The sequence below is a fragment of the Emydura macquarii genome, unplaced genomic scaffold (genome assembly GCF_026122565.2).
Source record: "Emydura macquarii macquarii isolate MOO-44397 ecotype Brisbane River unplaced genomic scaffold, CSIRO-AGI_Emac_v2 contig_71, whole genome shotgun sequence".
In the NCBI taxonomy this organism is placed as follows: Eukaryota; Metazoa; Chordata; order Testudines; family Chelidae; genus Emydura; species Emydura macquarii.
Window position 1 is genome coordinate 8,460,737 of NW_027130208.1, and position 20,658 is coordinate 8,481,394.

General features: G+C 41.4%; 1 protein-coding gene across 1 annotated transcript in view; it reads right to left on the reverse strand.

Moving 5' to 3' along the window:
- MDFIC2 (MyoD family inhibitor domain containing 2) overlaps window positions 1–20,658 on the reverse strand; it is a 52,308-nt gene that overhangs the window by 1,873 nt on the left and 29,777 nt on the right. The window contains exon 3 of the mRNA XM_067540203.1: window positions 4,080–4,301. Within this exon, the coding sequence (XP_067396304.1) occupies window positions 4,080–4,301 (222 nt within the window). The remainder of the gene's footprint in view (window positions 1–4,079; window positions 4,302–20,658) is intronic.

The window sequence follows — 20,658 nt, forward strand, 5'->3', positions numbered from 1 at the left end:
AAAGACTAGCTCATGACTAGCGTAATTGTCCTGTAATGTCGCAGGTACTTTGGCAAACATTTCATACTCACAGTATGTATAACATGCCCCATAAGGCTGCCTTAATGTGCTCACCCAGGGTTGGATTTTCAAACGGGCTCGGGACCCATCATCGGAGCCAGATTTTCCAAACAGCTCAGCTCCCGTTCGGGAGTGTTGAAGCAAGATAAGGGGCTCAGCGGCAAATCGGAACTGTTTGGAAATTGGTGGAGATGCAGTTTGAAAAGTGGTGGATTGAGCCAATGATTTGCACTTCCCGTGCGTTCACTTATTTCAGAAGCCATAACGTGAGCTTTTCCCTTGCTTGTTCAGCTTTTGTGTTTCTTTCTCTGTTAGTAGTTGTTCCTAAATTACCCTTGTGCTGATATCAAGGCAGGAGCCTCACTTGACTGCACCTTGTAATGCCTCTCAACAAAGGTCTTTGTCTTTTTTTTTCTTGAAGGATCAACACAATTAATTATCTGAATTCCCATTGTCTTCAACGAGTCAGGACAATTCTCTGTTTTCATACCACAAGTTCCAGCTCCAGTGGGAGGCCCCATCAAAGTCAATAGGTTTGGAGCAGGGGTAGGGTTGAAGTTGAAATCTTTTCAACTAAATTTTAGTTCATTTTTTTAAGGAAAATATTTTTCAATATTAAGAATTGAGATTGTTTTCATGAGTACTTTCAGGGGGAAAAAACATGGGACATTATCACATTTCATGCTCTAGTATGACAAACTGTCAGATACCTTATTCAGCTGCATTCGTTCTGTTGTGGCATGATATATATCGTGTAACATAATGCAACATGACCAATGAAGTTAACTGAGAAGTTCACAGCCAGAAAGTTTCCAGAAGAATTTTTTTAAAAGCTTCCTTGATTAAAAAACAAAAAAAATCCTTCAACTTTATTTAAAAAAAAAAAAAAAAAAAAACCCCAAAAAGCTCCTACAGCAGGTAGTAAGAATAAATAGCATGCGATTGAAATTCTTTCTGTAAGTAGCATATCATCGGCAATGTTATCAATTTTAATACTTATTTAAATATGTCAAGATCTATTTAAGTTCAGACAAGCACAACTAACTTCCCAGTCAGTTCTGTAGAATGAGACTGACTAGATTTTGGTGATACTTAGTAAATTCATGCTTATATTTTTTTTCTGAGTTAATGAACTGAAATAATTAGAAAATTGAAACATTTTATAAGGTGACACTGCTGCATTTAATTGTATGAAATTTACAGTGTAGAAAATGTAATCATTTTATCCAGTAGTCCATGGTGTAATTAAGACTATTCTTTTTAGATATCTTATATTTATGAAATTTCCCCCTTGCACCTCAATAAGATATATCAAATTCAAAATTATACAGTAATTATGGATCTTTTCAGCTTTTTCTAAAAAAAAATAAAAAAATAAAAAATCTGTTTTCTAATAACACAGATTTTCCTGGATTTATTAACTTTGGTGGTGTTCACATAATCTTGAGAGAATAGATGTATTTCTTAAAGCTCTACCCAGGAAAGGGACCACACGAAAAGCGCAAGACTTTAATAATAAAGTAATGTTTCAGCAGAAAGTCTGTGATGTGCAATACAGATGCTTTTAAATTCCCATCAGAGCACACACCATGAACTGTGCTAATGGATGTAACACATCTTGCAAAATCTGCGTGTGTGAGGCTTTTTTGTTCTGTTTTAAGTGTAGTAATGTATATAAATAATAGATATTAGCAATTAAGCATCTATTCCTATGCATTCATTTATATATTTGAAAATAAATTAGCCACAAACTGCATAAAAGAAGATGCAATCTCCTGTTTTCTCTTCTGTTTTCCCTGCTGTTTGTGAAAAGCATTATTGCATTTATCCCTGTGAGAACAATGACCTCAGCTCTCAATCTCTACATTATTAGATTAATTACCACAAAAGAACTATTTTTAATAGTGTTCCAGGTCTGCCTTTGCTCTACATTTTCTTGTTCTTGGTGGCTTGTGGATGTCAATTCGTCCTTAATTCATACTGCTGCGTCTCATATGGGCCTGACCCAAGTTCACTGAAGTCATGGGAGTCTTCTCCATTAATATCAGTCAATTCTGGATCAGAACCTCCTAGAGCAGTTTCTGCAAAGTGAGCCGAATTCTTCTCTCGGTTATAGCCAGGTGACACTGCTGGCTTCAGTGGGGCTTACTGGCTTTAGGGTTTTTCTATGGCTGTATCAGAGAATAAGATGTGTCCATATGTGTGCCTAATAATCAGCTACAATAACTAGTCAGAATAGATTGAATGAAGTGTTCGTTGACAAACACTAATCTGAGTTTCCTCGGTTTTCTTGGCTTGAATCCAGTTCTTAGCATTATTAATTGAGCACAGATTGTTTTTGTTAAACTTCCTTTGCTTATCATTTTTTTTTGAACTGTGTGAAATCTGTTATTTACATCACATGTGTATCAGTAACAATTTATGAGACCAATCCTGTAATCACTACCCAGGTAAAACACCCATTTGTGTTGGAACTGCTGGATCAGTTCCTTAATGGAATAATTACTTCACCTTCTTAAAGAAGATTGAATGCACTCTGATATCACTAGAAGTATATGAAGCACTACAGTTATTACAGGATCAGTGATACAGTATATCATAACGGTTCCTTTCAAGCATTGTGGTTTATTGTGTTGATCTGTACTTAGTAGTTCTTAATTCAAGGATCATTAACATGATATAGATGACATGTTTCAGCTATATTGAATACAATCCATTCCACTGCTTTATTATAAAATGCCCACATAAGGAACTTCAGTCTACGGAACAAGAGCATCATAGATATTTCATTAGGGTGTATCATATCTATGAGAATATTTAGGGCTAGATCCCCCGCTGCTGTAAATCAGCATAACTTCATTGACTTCAGTGTAGTTATGCTGATTTACACAAGATGTAGTCTGTATTAAGTCTGCAGAACAAGGGTACTCTGCTTTGGTGCATGGATACATTATGGATAGTGAAATTCTGTACGAAATCCTTATGAAAACGAATTATTGTGTTTGGCGCATTAATGACTTGTCTAATAATGAAAGAGAGAGAAAGATGTTTGTTTACGTAACAGAAAAACAACTCCAAATAATAGCCACCTGCAAATTTTGGACTAGGAGCCAAGAACATTTCCTTTTAGAAAGTGCAAACATTTCTTTGGGTTACAGGTGCACTCGCAAAGTAGTCAAAAGCCATGCAAGTTCTATATTTTAACATCCTTTTACTGCATTTGGCTTTCAAGTTGGCAGAAAATAAGTTTTAAAAACCCCAGTCAGGTGACAGACTGATATCAGCTATACTATTCTGCATGTATGGGGTCATGTTATCTAGCAAAGCTTCATCTAGGTTCAATAGCCCATGCCTAGCTTTAAGCACATTGAAGTCAGTGGTCCTACTACCATGCTTAAAGTTAGACAAAGGTTTAAGTACCTTGTCAAATCAGGGCTTAAAAGCAGAACAAGCAGGATGCTGGATTCTGCATAAATAGGGGTGGAATACGAAAAAGCTTCTTCATTGTGATCTGCTCTGAGCCTTTTCAGCAGACTCACAGAGAGGTAGGATTGGAGGAAGGGTAGGACTGTGGGTAATGGTCCCACAACTATATAGATCCAGCAGGCAAGCCACTGTGCATAAGGGGTGTTCTGGGCTCATAGGCGCTGCTGCAGCAGCAGCAGCGACGACAATGCCGTCCAGCTGCCTGGGGAAAAGGATTCTGTTCCTCCAACGTCTGCTGAGTATCCTCACGCAAAGACTGTTTTCTAAGATGCATGCACAGGGACAGACAGACCTCCACTGATCATAAATTATTGTGGCCCAGCAATAAGAACCCGCATATCATGGCCGCTTTAAAACCATCTCGCTTAGATGCCCACCTCTAGAGTAAACTGTCCCTAGGGCCTAATCTCGCTGATTGCCTAGTTTAGATTCTTGCGCTTCCTCTCCAATGTTTGAGCGTGTGTTTCTAATTAAATATGGCGCTCTTTAAACAGATATTATTTAGAGAGCTGAATCTGCTTCACCAAACGTACCATCACTGTCTCTCTGATGAACTGACGCATCCTTTTCGATGTAGGTGAATTGTGTCCTGCATTTCTCAAGGGAAGATAATGATGATGTGCTGGAGTCTGACAATTTCTTCTCATTTTTGGTGTCCTTTGACGGAGCGTCTGTAATGCTGAATTCCGGTACTGAACTCAGAACACCTTTCAGAGGTTTCTTGTCTTTATGTGTGCCACTGGTAAGCTGGTTATCTGGGGGAAGGAATTAAAAGGTCTACATTTAGTACTAAGCCAATGCACCAAAGGAATGACATTTTCAGAATTTCCCAATCTCCGGGCCCAATCATATAAGCCCTTACTCTCCAGGGTTGGCCTTACTCATCATAGTTGTCCCAATGACTACAATAAGACTATTTGCCCAAGTAAAGTTTATTCATAAAGTAAGGGTTTGGAGGCTTACAGTTTAAGGCAGAGGCCTTCAATTTGTGGGGTGTTCCTCCCTAGGGGGGCATGGAGGAACATTGGGGGAGCACGGCAGGGCCCAGGCCAGCCACCATGTTCCAGTCCCATCCCCCCACCACAACTACTCCAGCCTCAGCTCCCAGCCCCCCTCCTTGGCCCTGGATGCCAGCACCCAGCCACGGCCTCCACGCCCAGTTGTGGCCCTGGCGCTCAGCCCCTGGTCACCGCAGCCCAGCTGCGGCCACAGCCTCAACCCCCGGCCACTGTTCCCAACTTGGCCCCTGGCCACTGCAGCCCCACTCCCAGCCGCAGTCCCCCGGGCCCAACCGTGGCCCCGCTCCTAGCCCCAGCTGGGAGAGGCGGGACGGTGCGGACAGAAGTAAGGGCAGGCACGACCTAAAAGTTTGCAGACGACTGGTTTAAAGTATTCTCCTACACCCAGAGAATTCAGTGGAAAAACTACCATTGACTTCAATGGGGCATGATCAAACTAGGCTATACAGCAGAGACTTTTATTCAAACGGACTCGTACTGGAGTTGCATGCTAGCTGCTGCTATTACAATTCCTGGTAGTGGAGTAGGAGGCAAAAGGGTTACCTTATTATATTTTTCAACTACATCACTATTTTCCTTAGACTGGCAGCTGGCTATCTGTAGGTGGTACCTGTGTACAGATGGGCCAGCATGGGTTGTTCTTTTGCCGTGGCTCATAACTTTGTTGCAAAGAGAGCCAGAGGGTCTCTGATGAGAACCTTCATGCCACGTTTCAGGACTTTATTTGCAGTTGTGCTGTTGGCCTTGGATGTCCTAGTTATGGTGACTGGAAGATGGGTTGATTCATATGCTGTAGTGATGTGAGAGATGCAGCTTAAAAACCAGGGGGAAAATCACGACTTTACAAATAGATCTGAATTTTAAGGACCAATTAGCATGTGGTTTAAGAGAATTTTGAACTCAGTCTAATCTTGAGGAACTTCTCGGGAACTAGTAAACTTGCTCTTGATATCTACTTTCTAATCGTTCTTCAAAGTGATCAAGAGGCCAGGAAATATAACTAATAGCCAGTCTCACTGGTACTGGGACGATGAAACCTCATCAACTCTTATCTCCCGTTGATTAACACTGGCACCTCACATCAGACAGAGCCTTACATTTTATCTAACCTAAATCTCATGATATGCTTCCCCTTAAGCTTAATACAGAAAATCAATCTTTACAAACAGCTCAGTTTTGCAAACATTTAATTCTAAGAAGAGCAGTCAGGATTTTCAAGAAGCTGGGCTGCCTTCTACTACAAGGACTGGAAAGAGATGCTGCATATCATTTTTTTCCCAGATACTTTTGCTCCGTACTGTATACTAAAGAACAAAGGTTGATAGCTAGAGAAACCTTGATTATTATCAAGATTGCAGTAGCTATTTACTTACAGAATTAATTAACAATCAGTTTAAATTATCACACAGTCAGACTGCATGTAATTTAAATTCCCTTCACACGAAGTAATTCGTAGAGACAAAAAAGTTGGTGGAGGTTAGTGAAGTATAAGAACATGGGGAGAATATAAAGTTGAAGTACAGGGCTCTACATTTTACTTTTTAACTTTGAGCCATTTTTAAGAGTTCTTTTTTTTTAAAGAAGACATGGTTCAATGTGAAGGAACGCTGGAGTGAAAATCCCTCCTGTAGCCACACAGGCTTCTAAGGGAGCAGAGCTATTGTTGGGAAAACCATTTATATTATTATTAGGGGATGCACGCTCCATAGCTTCTGTAGCTCCTTGCATCCTTTCATCACGCCATCAACTTTCCTGTGTGCCACTCTCCCGTCCTTTTCCATTTCAGGAACTCTCTCCAACTCCCCCTATCTGTCAGGGGTTCTGTGTTCCCCTCCCTGCCCCCCTCCTGAGATACAAAGCTCATCTATTCTCCCCTACCATACCAGCTGCTATGTGTGCACCCCATTCCCATTTCCCTCCATGGCAGGGGCTGTGCGCCCCTATGCTATGGGCTCTGTGTCCCCCTTTCCCCATACTATGTTCCCCCAATCTCCGTGCCACCAGGGATTCTGTGTTCCCCTCATTGTCCCCCTCCTGAGATACGAGGATCATCTATTCTCCCTCATGACTCTGTGGTAAGCCCCATTCCGCTCTTTCATGCTGTGCACCCCATTCCATCATGCTAAGCACACACTCCAGACAAAAAGACGGCCTCTGCTCCAAAGGGCTTTACAATTCAAGCATAACAAGACACAACAGGTGAATACAGACTGACAGAGGAGCACAAGGAAACAATGCGGCAGTACTGATCAGCATAATAGGCAGTGGTCTCAGCACACCAGCTGCCTAGCTGGTGTCGATTTTTTTTTGAAGGCATCACGGCAAAAGAAAGCTTTAAGGAGGGATCTGAGGAAGGACACTGAGATAGCTTCGCAGGTGTTGATGGGGAGCTCCTCCCAAAGCATGTGGGGCAGCACCAGGAGGGAGTGTGTTTGAAAATTTAACAAGTGGTCAATGAAGGCTGCCATTATGGGAAGTGGGATTTTGTTAGTTTAATAATATATCTGTTTTTCCCCCCCTTCCTGATGGTAACTATCTCTTTCTCATCGGTTGCATAAAATTTAACATATATTGACTCATTCCCCAGCTTGGTCAGTCCAGAATGCAGTAAAATTGACAATCTTGGGGTGTATTTACAGGTGCACTAACTGGCATTTTCCACTTTACATAGATGAGGGACGAATCACAAAATTCTCTGCCATTTTTATTTGGTGATACTGTGCTATGTGTTATCTCCAAGTAGGATAGGTTAAAAAATAAAAAAGGATGCACAAATAGAAGTATCAGATTTCTGGAGAAAGCAATTTACGTCTAGTGTATTGGTAAACTTCTCTCTGATATGGGTTTTATTGCATAATCCACACCATAGTTATCTGACAAAACAAATAAAAGACATGCACCTCAATATTAGTTGTAAGTTTTGTGAACTCTGTGGTGTCCAGTGTGTTGACTTAAACTGGAGTTGCACAAGTGAGGGCAGAATTTAGCTTTCTGTGGGTTACAGAAATGTTCTGAAGTGCTGGAACATGTTCAGGAAAGTGAAAATGTTAGAGGCGAATGTAGAAATCGCTACACCAACAGCCTGATTGTGCTTCCAAGGAAGTTAAAGAGAAGACTCCCACTGATTTCACTCGAACTTAGGATAAATGATCTTTTTTTTTCCCTCAGGTCATATTTTGTTTAAACTGATCTGATTTCAAGAAGCAGGTTGGTTTACCACCATATACATCTTGTTCAAACGTAAACGTGTGTGTGTGTGTGTGTGTGTGTGTGTGTCTAGGTGTAGATATAAATATAGATATAGACATGAAGATGTGGATGTAGGTATATACGCGCGCGCGTGCGTGCGTATATATATACACATCTTTAAATTATATTTTTGAATGGCTGATAATAGACCCACTGTAGTGAGGTTGTGTGGCCTCCCTCTGAGCCAGAGGGGAAGGCGCCATTGCCCCTACCCAAGTAGGCGGAGCCAGACCAACCTCACCCCTCCCACTGGAAGTGAGTGGGCGGAACAGGAAGTATAAAAGTCAGGGCCTCCAGCTCAGTTGGGGCTGAGATAGTGAGGGAGACAGACACCTCTAACTCGCGCCAGGCCATTGCCTTTGCAGATGAGCCCAGAGACCCCCTGCCCACCAGGGAACCGGGTCTTGCAGGGGAACTACCAGGACTGCCTCTGACCGCCTACCCCAGGTTAACTGAGGATGCTCCATGGACCCAGGCTACTGCCTTTGCCAATGAGCCCTGAGATGCCCAGCCCACTGGGGAGCCTGTGCCTTCAGGGGAACTGCTGGGACTGCCACTAGCCGCCTACCCTGGGGTAACCGAGGATGCCCCGTGAACCCAGGTACGCCCCTAACAGAGGGTAGGAAGTAGCTCAGGGGCAGCTGACTGCAATATTCAGCTGTGTTGGGCCTGCGTCCCCATCAGCACATTATGGTTGTTTTCCCCACTGTTAGGGCCCTGGGCTGGCATGCGGTGGAGTCAGGTGGGCCCTTTGCCCCCTGCCACGCCACTCCTGGGGTGGCAGCACCCCACCATAGCCCAAGAGTCCTACGTTTGCCTGTCATCTACTTTAGCCAAGACACTGGGCTTTAGACTGCTCCCTTGTCTGACCCTGCCTGAGGACGGGGGCTATAGACTGCTCCATTGCCAGACTTTGCCTGAGGGCGGGGGTATAGACTGATCACCTGCCCTACCCTGCTTGGGGCCTGGGCTATAAACCGCTGCTTGGCTCTGTCCCTGCCTATGGGCCCAGAGCCTACAACCTATGTATTTGCCCTGCCCTGCCTGAGGACCAGGAGCTATAGACAGTGCATTCACTCTGTCCCGGCTGAGGGTCGGGGCTATAAGCTGCATAGCTGCTCTGCCCTGCCTGAAGGCCGGAGCTCCCTCAACGACCTATTTGGCTAATTTCTCCCTTCTCACCAGATGGTGACATAATGAGGCAGTGTGGCCTCCCTCCAAGCCAGAGGGGCAGGGACAGCCAACACCCGACTACACCCAGCTACAGTTGAACACGTATCTCTTACATCAAAGTACATCTTGTTTCATTTGATTCTGTGGCATCTTCTAAAACAATTCTCACTTGAAAGATTTTCATCAGATACCGCAAATGTTTCCTCATCCGTTGATGGGCTTGACCAATTGCAGGCACAAGGGATGGAATATAGACAACTATCCGATTTGAGGGTGCAAAAGACATTCACTCTCAACGGTCACTCAGACCCCAATCCTGCAAACAGATCCATGTGTGCAGACCCAAGAGTTCATTCTATGCAGATCTGCTTGCAAGACTGAGCCCAGTTAGAATTTTGATTTCTATCATTTGCACCAGCATTAGTTGGTGACCACAAAACAGTGTTTATCTGAAAAATTAGAGGCCAGGTTGAAAGCTGCACCCTTTGAAAATTTGCCCATAAAATCTGAGCAGGAGTTTGCTTTTAATAGCTAAACAAATATGTCAAGTGCTCAGTTTGCCCTGTTATATAACAATGCAATCGCCCTCACAATACATTTAAGCATTCAATGGAACTAGACTGAAAAATCAGATGGAAATAATCACTAAATGCCAGTCTAACATTTATTGTATCCACAGACTGCTCGTATTCATGCTTCAAGTCAAGTTTTATCCTTGAAGTGCTGTTGAAGAGAAATCAAAACTAGAAATATAAAGGCATAGATGCAACCTGAATTTCTCAGTACAACACCGTCAAACAAAAGAGTAACAAAAGATGTCATTCAAGGACTCCTCTGTTCTTTGAAGAATATTACATCTTTGAAAATACAGTATATTCTTGGTGTCAGACTCTTAGTTTGAAAATCTCCCCCTAAGTCATGTTATATTTGTCTTCTACTGCTAGACTGAGTCTTGGTGCAATCACCATATCAAGCAACTTGCTATGAGAGGCAGGATCCTTGCTTCCAGAAAACAGTACAATAGGGGAGAATGCAGTGTTCGGTTATAGGTCTCCATTTCATTTTTATGTCATTACCTTAAGTTCAGCTGTGGGTTTATCTGCATTATGTCTTTTATCAATTTAATGTTTGCACAAAGTGTCTAAAGAAATAAAGATTATGCTAGACCAGCATAAAAAAGCGGTTAGCATTTTTTTAATACTGTAAAGGTCAGTAATAGGTTTAGAGCTGGGAAAAATAAATGAAGCCAAATAAGCTTTAAAATATATTATGTACAGTTGATATTTATTATCAATTTGAAATGTGAATGTAAAACATTAAATTACGATTAGAAATGGGCAGCAGGTCAGCCTTCATTACCACCTTCTAATACCCATGTGCGTAGCATAGCTATCATATACCCATATAAGCCTGTGTTTTTAGTAGTCAAATTGACTTCAATGAACTAACCACTGAAACAAATCAAAGGGTGGGGGAGAAATACACCCCAATTAAGAAATCTCTGTCTACTCATATACTTCCTCAGATCAGGCTATGCAGCCATAGACTTTACCAGAAACTTCAGAGGAAGGTGTTACCAACCTCCCGCAATGGACAATTTTGCAATAGCATCCTTATGGGGCGCTCTTCCTAAGCCCAGGAAGTTAGTGGTTGGCCTATGTCCTGAAGCACGATGGCTGAGATATATCATACATTTTTAATATTAAAGCTTATGTTATTCTTACTAGCCATATGAACATCCAATTCTTTTTAGAATCCAGCTAAGATCTTTGTCTTAATACCATGTGGCAAAGAATTCCACTAGTTAATTATGTGTTATGTGAAAAACTTTCCATCAATTTTAAATGCTTTTTAATTTTATCGCGAATCACCGTGTTCTTGTATCAGGAGGAAAGGTTAAAAAAGGGAATGCCTGGCTGATCTTCTTTATCCCATTCATTATTTCATATACCTCTGTCACTCTGTCTGTCTGTCTAATTTATCATGCACCCATCACTGTAATAGCTATGTGCCATATCCATTCAATCCTTTGATGAAGTAGGTATATTGGAGCTGAAGGAAAGAGAACTCTTGTATTTTCAGTTTGAACTGAGATCACCTGGCCTGAAAAGATTCAGAGCAAAAGTAAAACCAAAACCCAAGTCTTGTGTTGCCATGTGAAAATGTGAAACTTTCTAGCTCTTTTAACTGACTTCAGTTTGGTCTGTTTTCCCACCAGCCTGACGCATACGGTTTGTGTTGTGACGAAAGTGGGAGGTGGAAATTTAGGAAGTAATTTTGCTCAGTGTCACATCTTTTCCAGATCTGAATCTTACCTGTATGGTCAGCGGTGTTCAGAATTACAATAGGAAGAGCTGGGAGAGGGAGGGAACTTGTGCGGCTGTCTTGGTCGAAAAAGAAGCAACATAACACAGAGAGACGCCATAATAAAATGTGGTTCAGCGCCTGACTCAGTCAAGTTGCTTAATACTAATAGTTTATTCTAAAGGTTTTCATGTCAGGGTGGGAGGAAGCGAGTGTGGTTGTTGGGGGCATTTTTACAAGGAAAGTGTGTGCTGTTTTGTTATCCTCTTTTTCTGCTTTTCTTGTTTGGAAAGGAAGCAAAATCAATGCCAAAATCACAAGGAAAAGAATTCAAAATGAGTGTGGGGACAGAGGACTGTAAGGAGCAGGCAAGCCACTGCCTTAGGGAGATAGAGGAAATTTGGAGGCTGGGAAAGGAAGGGGGTCAGCAGGATTGCAATGAGAATCCAGGTAGGCTATGGAGTCTTACCAAGAATCTAACCATCCTCCAGCCCCAGTACCAAACATAGGTGAACTCCACTTGAGGTTCTGAAATGTTCAGCAAAGAAGCCTTTCAGGGGAGATGGGGGAAGTCCTGCAAATTCTGCCTCCAAGCCCACTGCCTCTACATCTTACCTGCTGTGGCAGGTCATCTGGGGGACTAGGGGAGAAGGCTCATTAGCTTGATGTCTTCCAGGGGTCATTCAATACATGGTCAGCTGCTCCACCTCTGTGCTAGATGGGCATCCTCGTCCCCAGTGCTGTCTAAGGACTGGCTAGCATTGTTCCCCAGCAACAAAACCTTGGGTGAGGTGGGCCTGGTCTTATGGCCCTTTAAATCTCACAGTTCTCCGGTGCGTTAAGAACTCTGAAATTCCAGATCTTGCCCAAGATCACTCCCTGTTTACTGATTGCCATTGTGAATACCAGTTGAGGGAACAAGCTTTAATAGAACTGTTCTGATGACTTTCAAAAAAGACAAGAGACTGTGAGACAGCACGCTACAGCTGATTTAAACCCATCTGTTAAGGAACAGCATGTTCATGGCCATTTTCGCTGTCTCATGACCACCATATTTTACTGGACTCAGACTTAAGGATACAAGGGATTTAGAAACTTCTTATTTTTGCAAGATGTAAACAAAGCTATAAATACATGTTGAGCTTCTCATGAAATTGTGCGAGCTCCTTTCTTCTGGTTTATGATGATGGATTAGTAATTTACAGAAGCTTTGGATTTACTGTTTTTGCTGTTGCAGTAGAAGGGCAAATCTAATAGTGTGGTCTCTGGAGGGGGGATTTTATCAACCGTGAATTTTTGACCCCAACACACAAATTCTTAAGTCATGAATTAGTGACCCGATAGACCGTGAAGCCTTCTATAGACTCATTATAAGTCTATTACAGGGCTGGCCAAACATTTTGTCTGAAAGGAATGTGTTGATTGACCACATCCCATCCAGTTTCATTCATATTTTTTATTAGTTATGCCATATATTATAAAAAATAAATGAAGCCAATGTATGTCTATAACTTTAACTGGTTTTGAAATAAGAAAAACAGCAACCCCCCAACATTTTTCCACCTTCAACATTTTTTTATTTATTATGAATTTTAATGTGATGAATGAAATTGAGGTTTGGATTTTTTTTTTTTAAATACTGAAATCTGTTCAATAACTGGTTTAATTTACTTCCCATCACCAACCCAGGTTCAGGAAGAGAGAGAACAGTTGGGCACAGAAAGAGGAGGAAAAGGCAAATACAGAATGCAAAAAGCGTGTGAGGGATAGATGGATATAGGTGGAAAATAAAAAGGAAAGTCCACAGGGTTAGCACCAAAGACTTCACACCTAGTTTCATGAAGATACTTGTGCACCGTGGGTCACATAGATAGCTGTTTATAATATATCCTTTCCCCCTCTTATCTTGCAAAGACTTATTATGCATGTGCTTAACTTTGTGCAGTGTGATGTGATGTCAAAGTCTTTGGGGGAGCAGGCCCTATGTTTGCTCAGAGGCTGTCCCTGTCTCTCTTTTCTCTCTTCTTCTTGCTCACCTTTTTTTTTTCTCTTTCTCTCCTCTTACTGTACCCCACCATATCCCTCACATGATCTGCCCTTCAGAGACCTTTCTTCTGTCTTTATTCTCTCTGTTCCTCTTCTATCTTCAAACAGCTCTCTTTCTCCTCTCACCTGGTAGCTTTATAGCTACATGTTAATTTGTCATGTCAAAATCAAAGGCACAGATTCAGAAGTGATTTGGAACCTAGGCTGAGGTAGCGCCCCCTCATGCACATTTAGACTCCTTGCACTGCCTCAGATTCCCGGAGACCTACTTACACCAGCCAGCCCGTCAATATGAAGGAGAAGGGGGTTAAGGTGAGTGTAAAGGGGTCTAATTGACCCCACCTTCTCATCACTTCTAAATCTGATCTTGACATGGCTGCATGATTAGTATTAGTGAGACTCCCTGGAGTGGAGGATCATGAAGCCTGGTTATATACCTTCATGACCATTCACACTATATGAATAGTTATACTGCCATCCTTACAGCGAGTGGTGCCTCTCCTCTGGAGCAGTCCGCATTGAAGTCCATGGAACTAGTCGCAGAATAAAGTACAAATTTAGACGAGTGAAGGTGGCAGAATCTGGTCTAAATAGTGAAATTCACCAGTTGGCACACCATGCCATGCCTGCACACAATCACAGTCAGACCTGTGATACAAGAGAGGGCTTCTGCACTGTACTCCACAGCAGCGCTGCCTATGCTGGCATGGAAGCATATACAGATCCAGTGGCCAGGAGCCAATTAATAGGGGTTTTGCAGAGCTCCAACCTCCCAGGCTCCCAAGACAGGCCAGAGATTGGAACTAGTGTCCTCAAAGGGGCTTCCCTGCACCCTACTCTTGTGTTGGCAATTTAATGGCGTTAGGGACCTGGGCCATGATTTTCAAAGCGATTTGTGATTTTGGGGGTCCAAAATGAGACATCGAAGGGGTCTGATTTTCAGAAAGGGCTGCGCACCCATTCTCTGAGATGTCTCAAGCTGGACACCCGAAATCACTAGTCACTTCGGAACTTTTGGCCTATGTCCCGACCTCCATTAAATTGCCTGCACATGGCCTGTTTACTCTGGCTCTGTGAGGGCTTAAGGATGGACGAGGTGAGGGTCAAATTCTGGTCATGTGTGCAACCCCCTCTGAAGTAAATTGGAGCCATGTGCATATATCCAAGTGTAAAGTTAAGTTCAAACTATGATTTTACAGCTGGCCCCCAGCTTCACGAATGCCAAGACAGTAAAAGGTTCCATCAGAATGATCTGATCAACACTGTATTTTTATTCTTAATTTAAGGCACGCATGCAGCCGGGAGCAGACTTTGTTTTCCTCACTCTCAAAATCACCCTCCTCCCCAGAGTCGATAACATCAGTATAAAACGTTGCTCTCATCCCACAAACGAGAGAGACAGCTGAAAATATATGTCAAATAAAATACGCAACCTTATGTCTTTTTCACTCTTCAGCGGCTGTTTTTAAAAAATGGATTTGTTAATTTTGACTGAATAAAAAGTTCCTTTAAGGGATTTCAGTTGGTGACATGAAAAACGTTAATGCAAGTGATCAAGACAATGGAGGTTAAAACTGTTTTGAAAATATGTTTCTTTTATAGATCTCAGCTGTTGGAAGAGTTACAGAATAAATATATGGTAGTGCTGACATTCAGTGCTGTTTCATCTTAGCAAAAGAGTTTTTTCAGAAAGCAAATTCTTTTCAAGGAACATATTCTGTAGCCAGTCTTAAAAAAGGAAAAGAAAGAGTTTTTCTCCCTCAATAAAATTAAATAAGTTCAATAAAATTAAAGTAATTTATGTCATATTGATATGTCGATATGTTTTTCAATAAACTTTTTCACAGGTTTTTTTTTTTTTTAATTCTCTTCACTTTAAAAATTATAATTATACGTCTTCCTCCCACTTTGAAAATGGCATAAGGTGCTCATTTGCAGAGTTCTGCTGTTCAAATCTTCACTGAGAATAGAAATGTCATGACTCAGTTAACAATGCTTTATTATTCACATTGATCTTTTTTTATAGTGTTCTTTATCTCAAAAACATTGTAAATTAGATATCTTCCTCCCACTCTTTTGTTCATTTGCAAATTTTTATTATTCTAGTTTAAGAAAGCAATGGAGTGTCAAGAGTCAGTGTATATTGTTTATGTTCTTTTTTGCTTTAAAATTACTTTTAACTATAAAAAGTAAGGCTGTGCAGCCTGAAAAAATAGCTGCATTTAAAGATGCTTAGAAACACTGCTTGGAAGGAACAGTGTATTTCTATTTTGTTTTGTTATACAAAAGATAACTATATAGTTGTAATGGACCTTGAAAGAAGGTAGACCAAGCATTTTATAGAATATTTTTGGATGTGTTAATTCAAAAACCCTATTACATTACCTATTTTATACCCTTCAGTTCTTAGGTGTAATTTATCCTCAGAATAAAGATCTGGGCAAAATATTCAGATGCATTTGCAGTGGGTGCACCTGTAAACATGCACGTGTGTACTCAGAGGGCCACATTTTGAAGCATTCAGCACTCACAGTTCAGGTCAGATTTTCAAAGCGTACAGGCAACAAAATAAGTGACCAGGTGTCCATAAAAACTCAGCATATTTCATGTTGAATTCTTGTGGCGCTCTGGCCCAAACTGTGCAGTCAAGAAAACGGCTGATGCAGACAATAATTCAATGATTCAAATAATTCAAATTTGGAGGGCGCAGGTTGAAAGTACATCAGTGGCGATCATGTTTGAAAATTTGGTCCTTTGATTCCAAAATTATGCAAACCCATGTACTTCATAGCAGAGCTGGGCCTCAGTCACAGAGTTTTGTTCTGGATCAGAACCTCTACAGGAGGTTCTAGTCTGGAATTCTGGTTCAGGCCCATCTCTAATTCCTACCAGATTTCTTTTTGCGTTGCATTATACATTTTGGTGGTTGTGGTGGTGGCCTGGGGTTTCTGATGATAAACTCTTCCTCATGACACTAAATCTGGCCACCTGAAGACACTCTCTCATCCCCTATATTTTTATTTTGAATTGTCTTTGGTTCATTTGGTGGCAACTTTTCTATTTGCTAAGTCTTGAGAAGCAGATAAGCTCTTTGGGGCAGAGACTATCTTTCTATTCTGTGTTTGTACAGGACCTAGCACAATGAAGTCCTGGTCCATGACTGGGGCTCCAGGTGTTACCACAGCGCACACTAATAATAATAGTTCATACTATATTGCTTGGTCTTTTGGGTAGGTATCTTGTTCTCCAATTTGTCTATTAAGCAACATCTACGTTTCTTTTACTTTACATAATAAACAAATAATTCTAATTTGGGGCTGGTCCAGAGAGCAGCAGGTCTTTGTGGCATTTCACCTTTGCGGTAGGGAATCATTTCCTCCCCTCCCCCCTCTTTTTAATTAATTCCCTCCTGTCTGTGGTCAAGACACGCTGGCATCAAGCCATGACTCTGTCTGCACTTGAGAAGGTGATAGTCCCCCTCTAGGCGACTCCTAGAAGGTATGTCTCAGTTTCTAAGCCTGAAGTTATGCTCCATCTTGGATCTCCTAAGTGGTCTAGCTGCTCTGTTCTGTGCGGCAGGCCCATACGGCTTTGGTAAAGACGCTGTCCTGTTATTAGTTGTGGTTATTGGTTTTTAACTGTGCTTTTCTGAGCTTTCTGAACCAGTTCAGATCAAAGAAGTATCAACCTGAACCTCTGCCTGAAACCACAACACCATCCTTCCTCTTCCGAACAGAGAACTGAGGTTTTGTATTTGTATTTATTCTTATGAATGGGGCAGGTTGTGGACTGTCCTGGGCACCAGCGCAGGGGAGAAAAAGGGGGCATGAGGCCATCCTCAGTCCCGTGCCCTGGCTACCCATATTGTGGGCAGCAGCATATGCTGGTGGGAAGAAGAATAGTCCGAACCATTGCTCCTGCACATAAGTGGGCTGGCAAGCTCAGCTGCATAAATCCACCAGACAGCAAAGCTCCAGCAGTATGCCAGGGGACATCTACTGCACGAATATAGGACTGAGGCCAGGTAGGTCATCTTTTTGGAGCGGAGAAAACCAAGAGGTAGATTCCAAGTCACGATATGCTTCTATGGCTACTCCTGCGGTAGTGCAGCTATGCGCTGTCCCACACACGAGGCGTGTGGCAAAGTCACCAGTGAGCCCTTTATTATTATTACAGTTAAAGAATAATTGGAAATGTCACAGTCACAGCATTCTTCACGGCAGATTGGGAAGCTTAGGAGTATGATGCATCTTTCTATCAGTACTGCTCAGCTTGTTTTTAAATTAAAAAAAAAAATCCCTTGAAATTATAGCCCTTGCTTCTGCGGCATTGCTACGTTAATTCATTCTTCCTGCCTTCCTCTCAGAGTTCATTGCTCCACCCCATCAGTCAAGTTAGATGATCGGCCAATATGACCAAGTTTCCAAAATAAACTTTCTGACCAGAATAAAGGAGCCAAAAATGGACATTGTTTTTATTAATACATTGACACTGTTACTAAGGGAAGGTCTCCCTGACATACACAAAATCATAGAAACGTAGGGTTGGAAGGGCTCTCAAGATGTCATCAAGGCCAAGCCCCCCCATGCTGCAGCAAGATCCAGTTAATATAGACCATCCTGCACAGGTGTTTGTCCAACCTGTTGTTAAAAACCTCCAATCATGAGGACTCCACAACCTCCCTTGGAAGCCTGTTCCATATCTTAGATACCCTTATACTTGGCATTTTTTTCCTAATATCCAACCTAAATCTCCATAGCTTCAGATTAAGCCCATTACTTCTTGCCCTACCTTCAGTGGACATGGAGAACAATTGATCACGGTCCTCTTTATTCCTTATATGAAAATGGTTAGTAAGTATCCTCTGATTTGTCAAGGTAGTTTTGAATTTTAGTCCCGTCCTCAAAAGTGCTTACAATCCCTCCCGACTTGGTGTCAACTGTACATTTTATAAGCATATTCTCTACTCCATTATCCAAGTGAAAATATTAAATAGTGCCAAATCCAGGATTGATCCCTAGGGGTTGGACCCCACTAGATATGCCTTCCCAGTTTGACAGCGAGCCATTGGTAACCACTGTTTGAGTACGTCTTTCAACCAGTTGTGCACCCACCTTTATAGTAATTTAATCTAGACCACATTTCCCTAGTTTATTTATGAGACTGTCATGTGTGACTGTGTCAAAAGCCTTACTAAACTTAAGAAATATTACATCTACTGCTTCCCCCCCCACCATCCATAAGGCCAGTATCCTGTCAAAGAAGAAAATTAGGTTAGTTTTGTTCTTGACAGATCCATGGTGACTATTGTTTATCACCGTATCATCCTTTAGGTGCTTACAAACTGATTGTTGAATAATTTGTTTCAGTATTTTTCCAGGTATCAAAGTTAGGCTGGCTCATCTATAATTCCCTGGGTCCTTTTTCTTCCCCTTTTTAAAGATAGGTTCTGCATTTGCCTTTCTCCAGTCCTCCAGGACCTCACCCACCCTCCAAGATTTCTCAAAAATAATTGCTAACAGTTTTGAGATTGATTTAAATTGTTTGTGCTCTTTAGTCTTCTATAATATTTTAAAAAATGAGAAAAGGTGGAGGAAGACTATGCAGACTATTTAGGAGGGAAATGTTTACAAAAGTCATAATTTTTGCACCGTGCTGTCCACTGAAAAACTGAAACACCTGCATGGATCAGAGGACAGACAGAATTTGTGAATTTTCCAGAAGAAAGTTAGCCCAGCTTTTGTTTTTGTGTCCCTTGTTTTTGCGATGGTTCACTTTCTGAATGACAAAGTATCCAGACCTTTTGCATGGGCAAAAATTGAGCTGGAACTCACAGGAGAATCCGTTTTCTCAAAATAATTTAGCCATTGCGCTTCCAAGCTGTAGATTGAAAAAATAAGTGATTTAAAAGAAAAAAAAATCCAAATCTCTTACTAACTAAAAAGCTTTGGTTTACATTTGCTCCTAGAGATGAATGAAGATTCTGTGGTGTCTTGTTTCTTGTGCACTGGCCAGTCCTAACCGCTACTCTTGTTTTTTTCATTCTCAGCTGCATACTCTACTTGAACACGTACTATATTTGGGAGATGGGTGGGGGAAATTACATTATTTTGAATACTGAAGTGTATGACAGTAGTACCTGAACAAAGCCCACTGAAGGCAGTGGAAAGACTTCCATTAATTTCAGTGGGTTATGGAGCAGGCTCGAAAACAACTTTTGCCAGGGTCCTCTCCAGCTGATGTTCTCATTCGTTTTTAGTTCTTGTTATCTAAGGGCTTAACAATTTTTTATGGATACAACAGACCAGGAGGGAACTATCTTATCAAACTTTTTCCAAAACTCTCCTGTATGCTAGGGTGCCCTTACAAGCAAAAGTTCTATCATTGGGACATTCAAAATCCATTTAATACTCATCTATAAATAATAAGAATACATAAATTAATATTAATAAAATAATAAATGCTTTATTGCATAGTCCATTGTGTCTGCACTGACCAATGAAAGCTTTTTAACACTTTGCCAAGAGCTCTGGTTAAACAAGCTTCTGGCTAATGCGGTTCAAATATTATATTACAGTGTAAGGGTGTGTGCTTAAAGACCTCCATTTTATCACTGTTCAAGACGAGCGTAAAAGGGACAGAAGAATTCAAATTTAAGGGGGATTTCATTACAGATAAAAAATGTATTCAGGATAAAAGAGTGAAATAGGGAGCCATGAATCCCCTGGTATTGGATAAAAGTTTGTTTGATTACTACCTTGGAGGCTTTCTCCAACTGTAGTTCCTCCATGTGGATGCATACATATATTTAAGTGCCAAGAGTGTGTTTGGTGCTACAAAAACACACACACACACACAAAAAGACAGTTGCAGGCATAAGGAGGTTACCACTGAAATAAGAGCAATTCTTCCTCTACCATAACACCTTTTGCTGCCTCTGTTCCTGTCCTTGAACTAAAATAGTAATAGCACCAAAAGTACTATTGGCTTGATTTGTTAGCTGTATAGGCTTTGAAAAGAACTTAAGAGAACATAAGGTTCCCAAAATCTCATGACATTTAGTGGAATTTAGGTGCCTAACTCCCCTGAGACACTTTTGCAAATCTCATCTATAACTACCGTTTGTGCAAATTAAGGGCTTGATCATGTAAATAAAGGCACACATGGCTAACTTGGCTAGTACATATAAGAGTTTATGTAATGACTACTGTCATCATTGGGGATTGAACTCAAGACCACCATGGCTAAAAGCATAAACTACAACCACTTTGGTGGCCATTAGCTGGTCAGTGTTGATGACTAACATCCTGTATGGACAAGC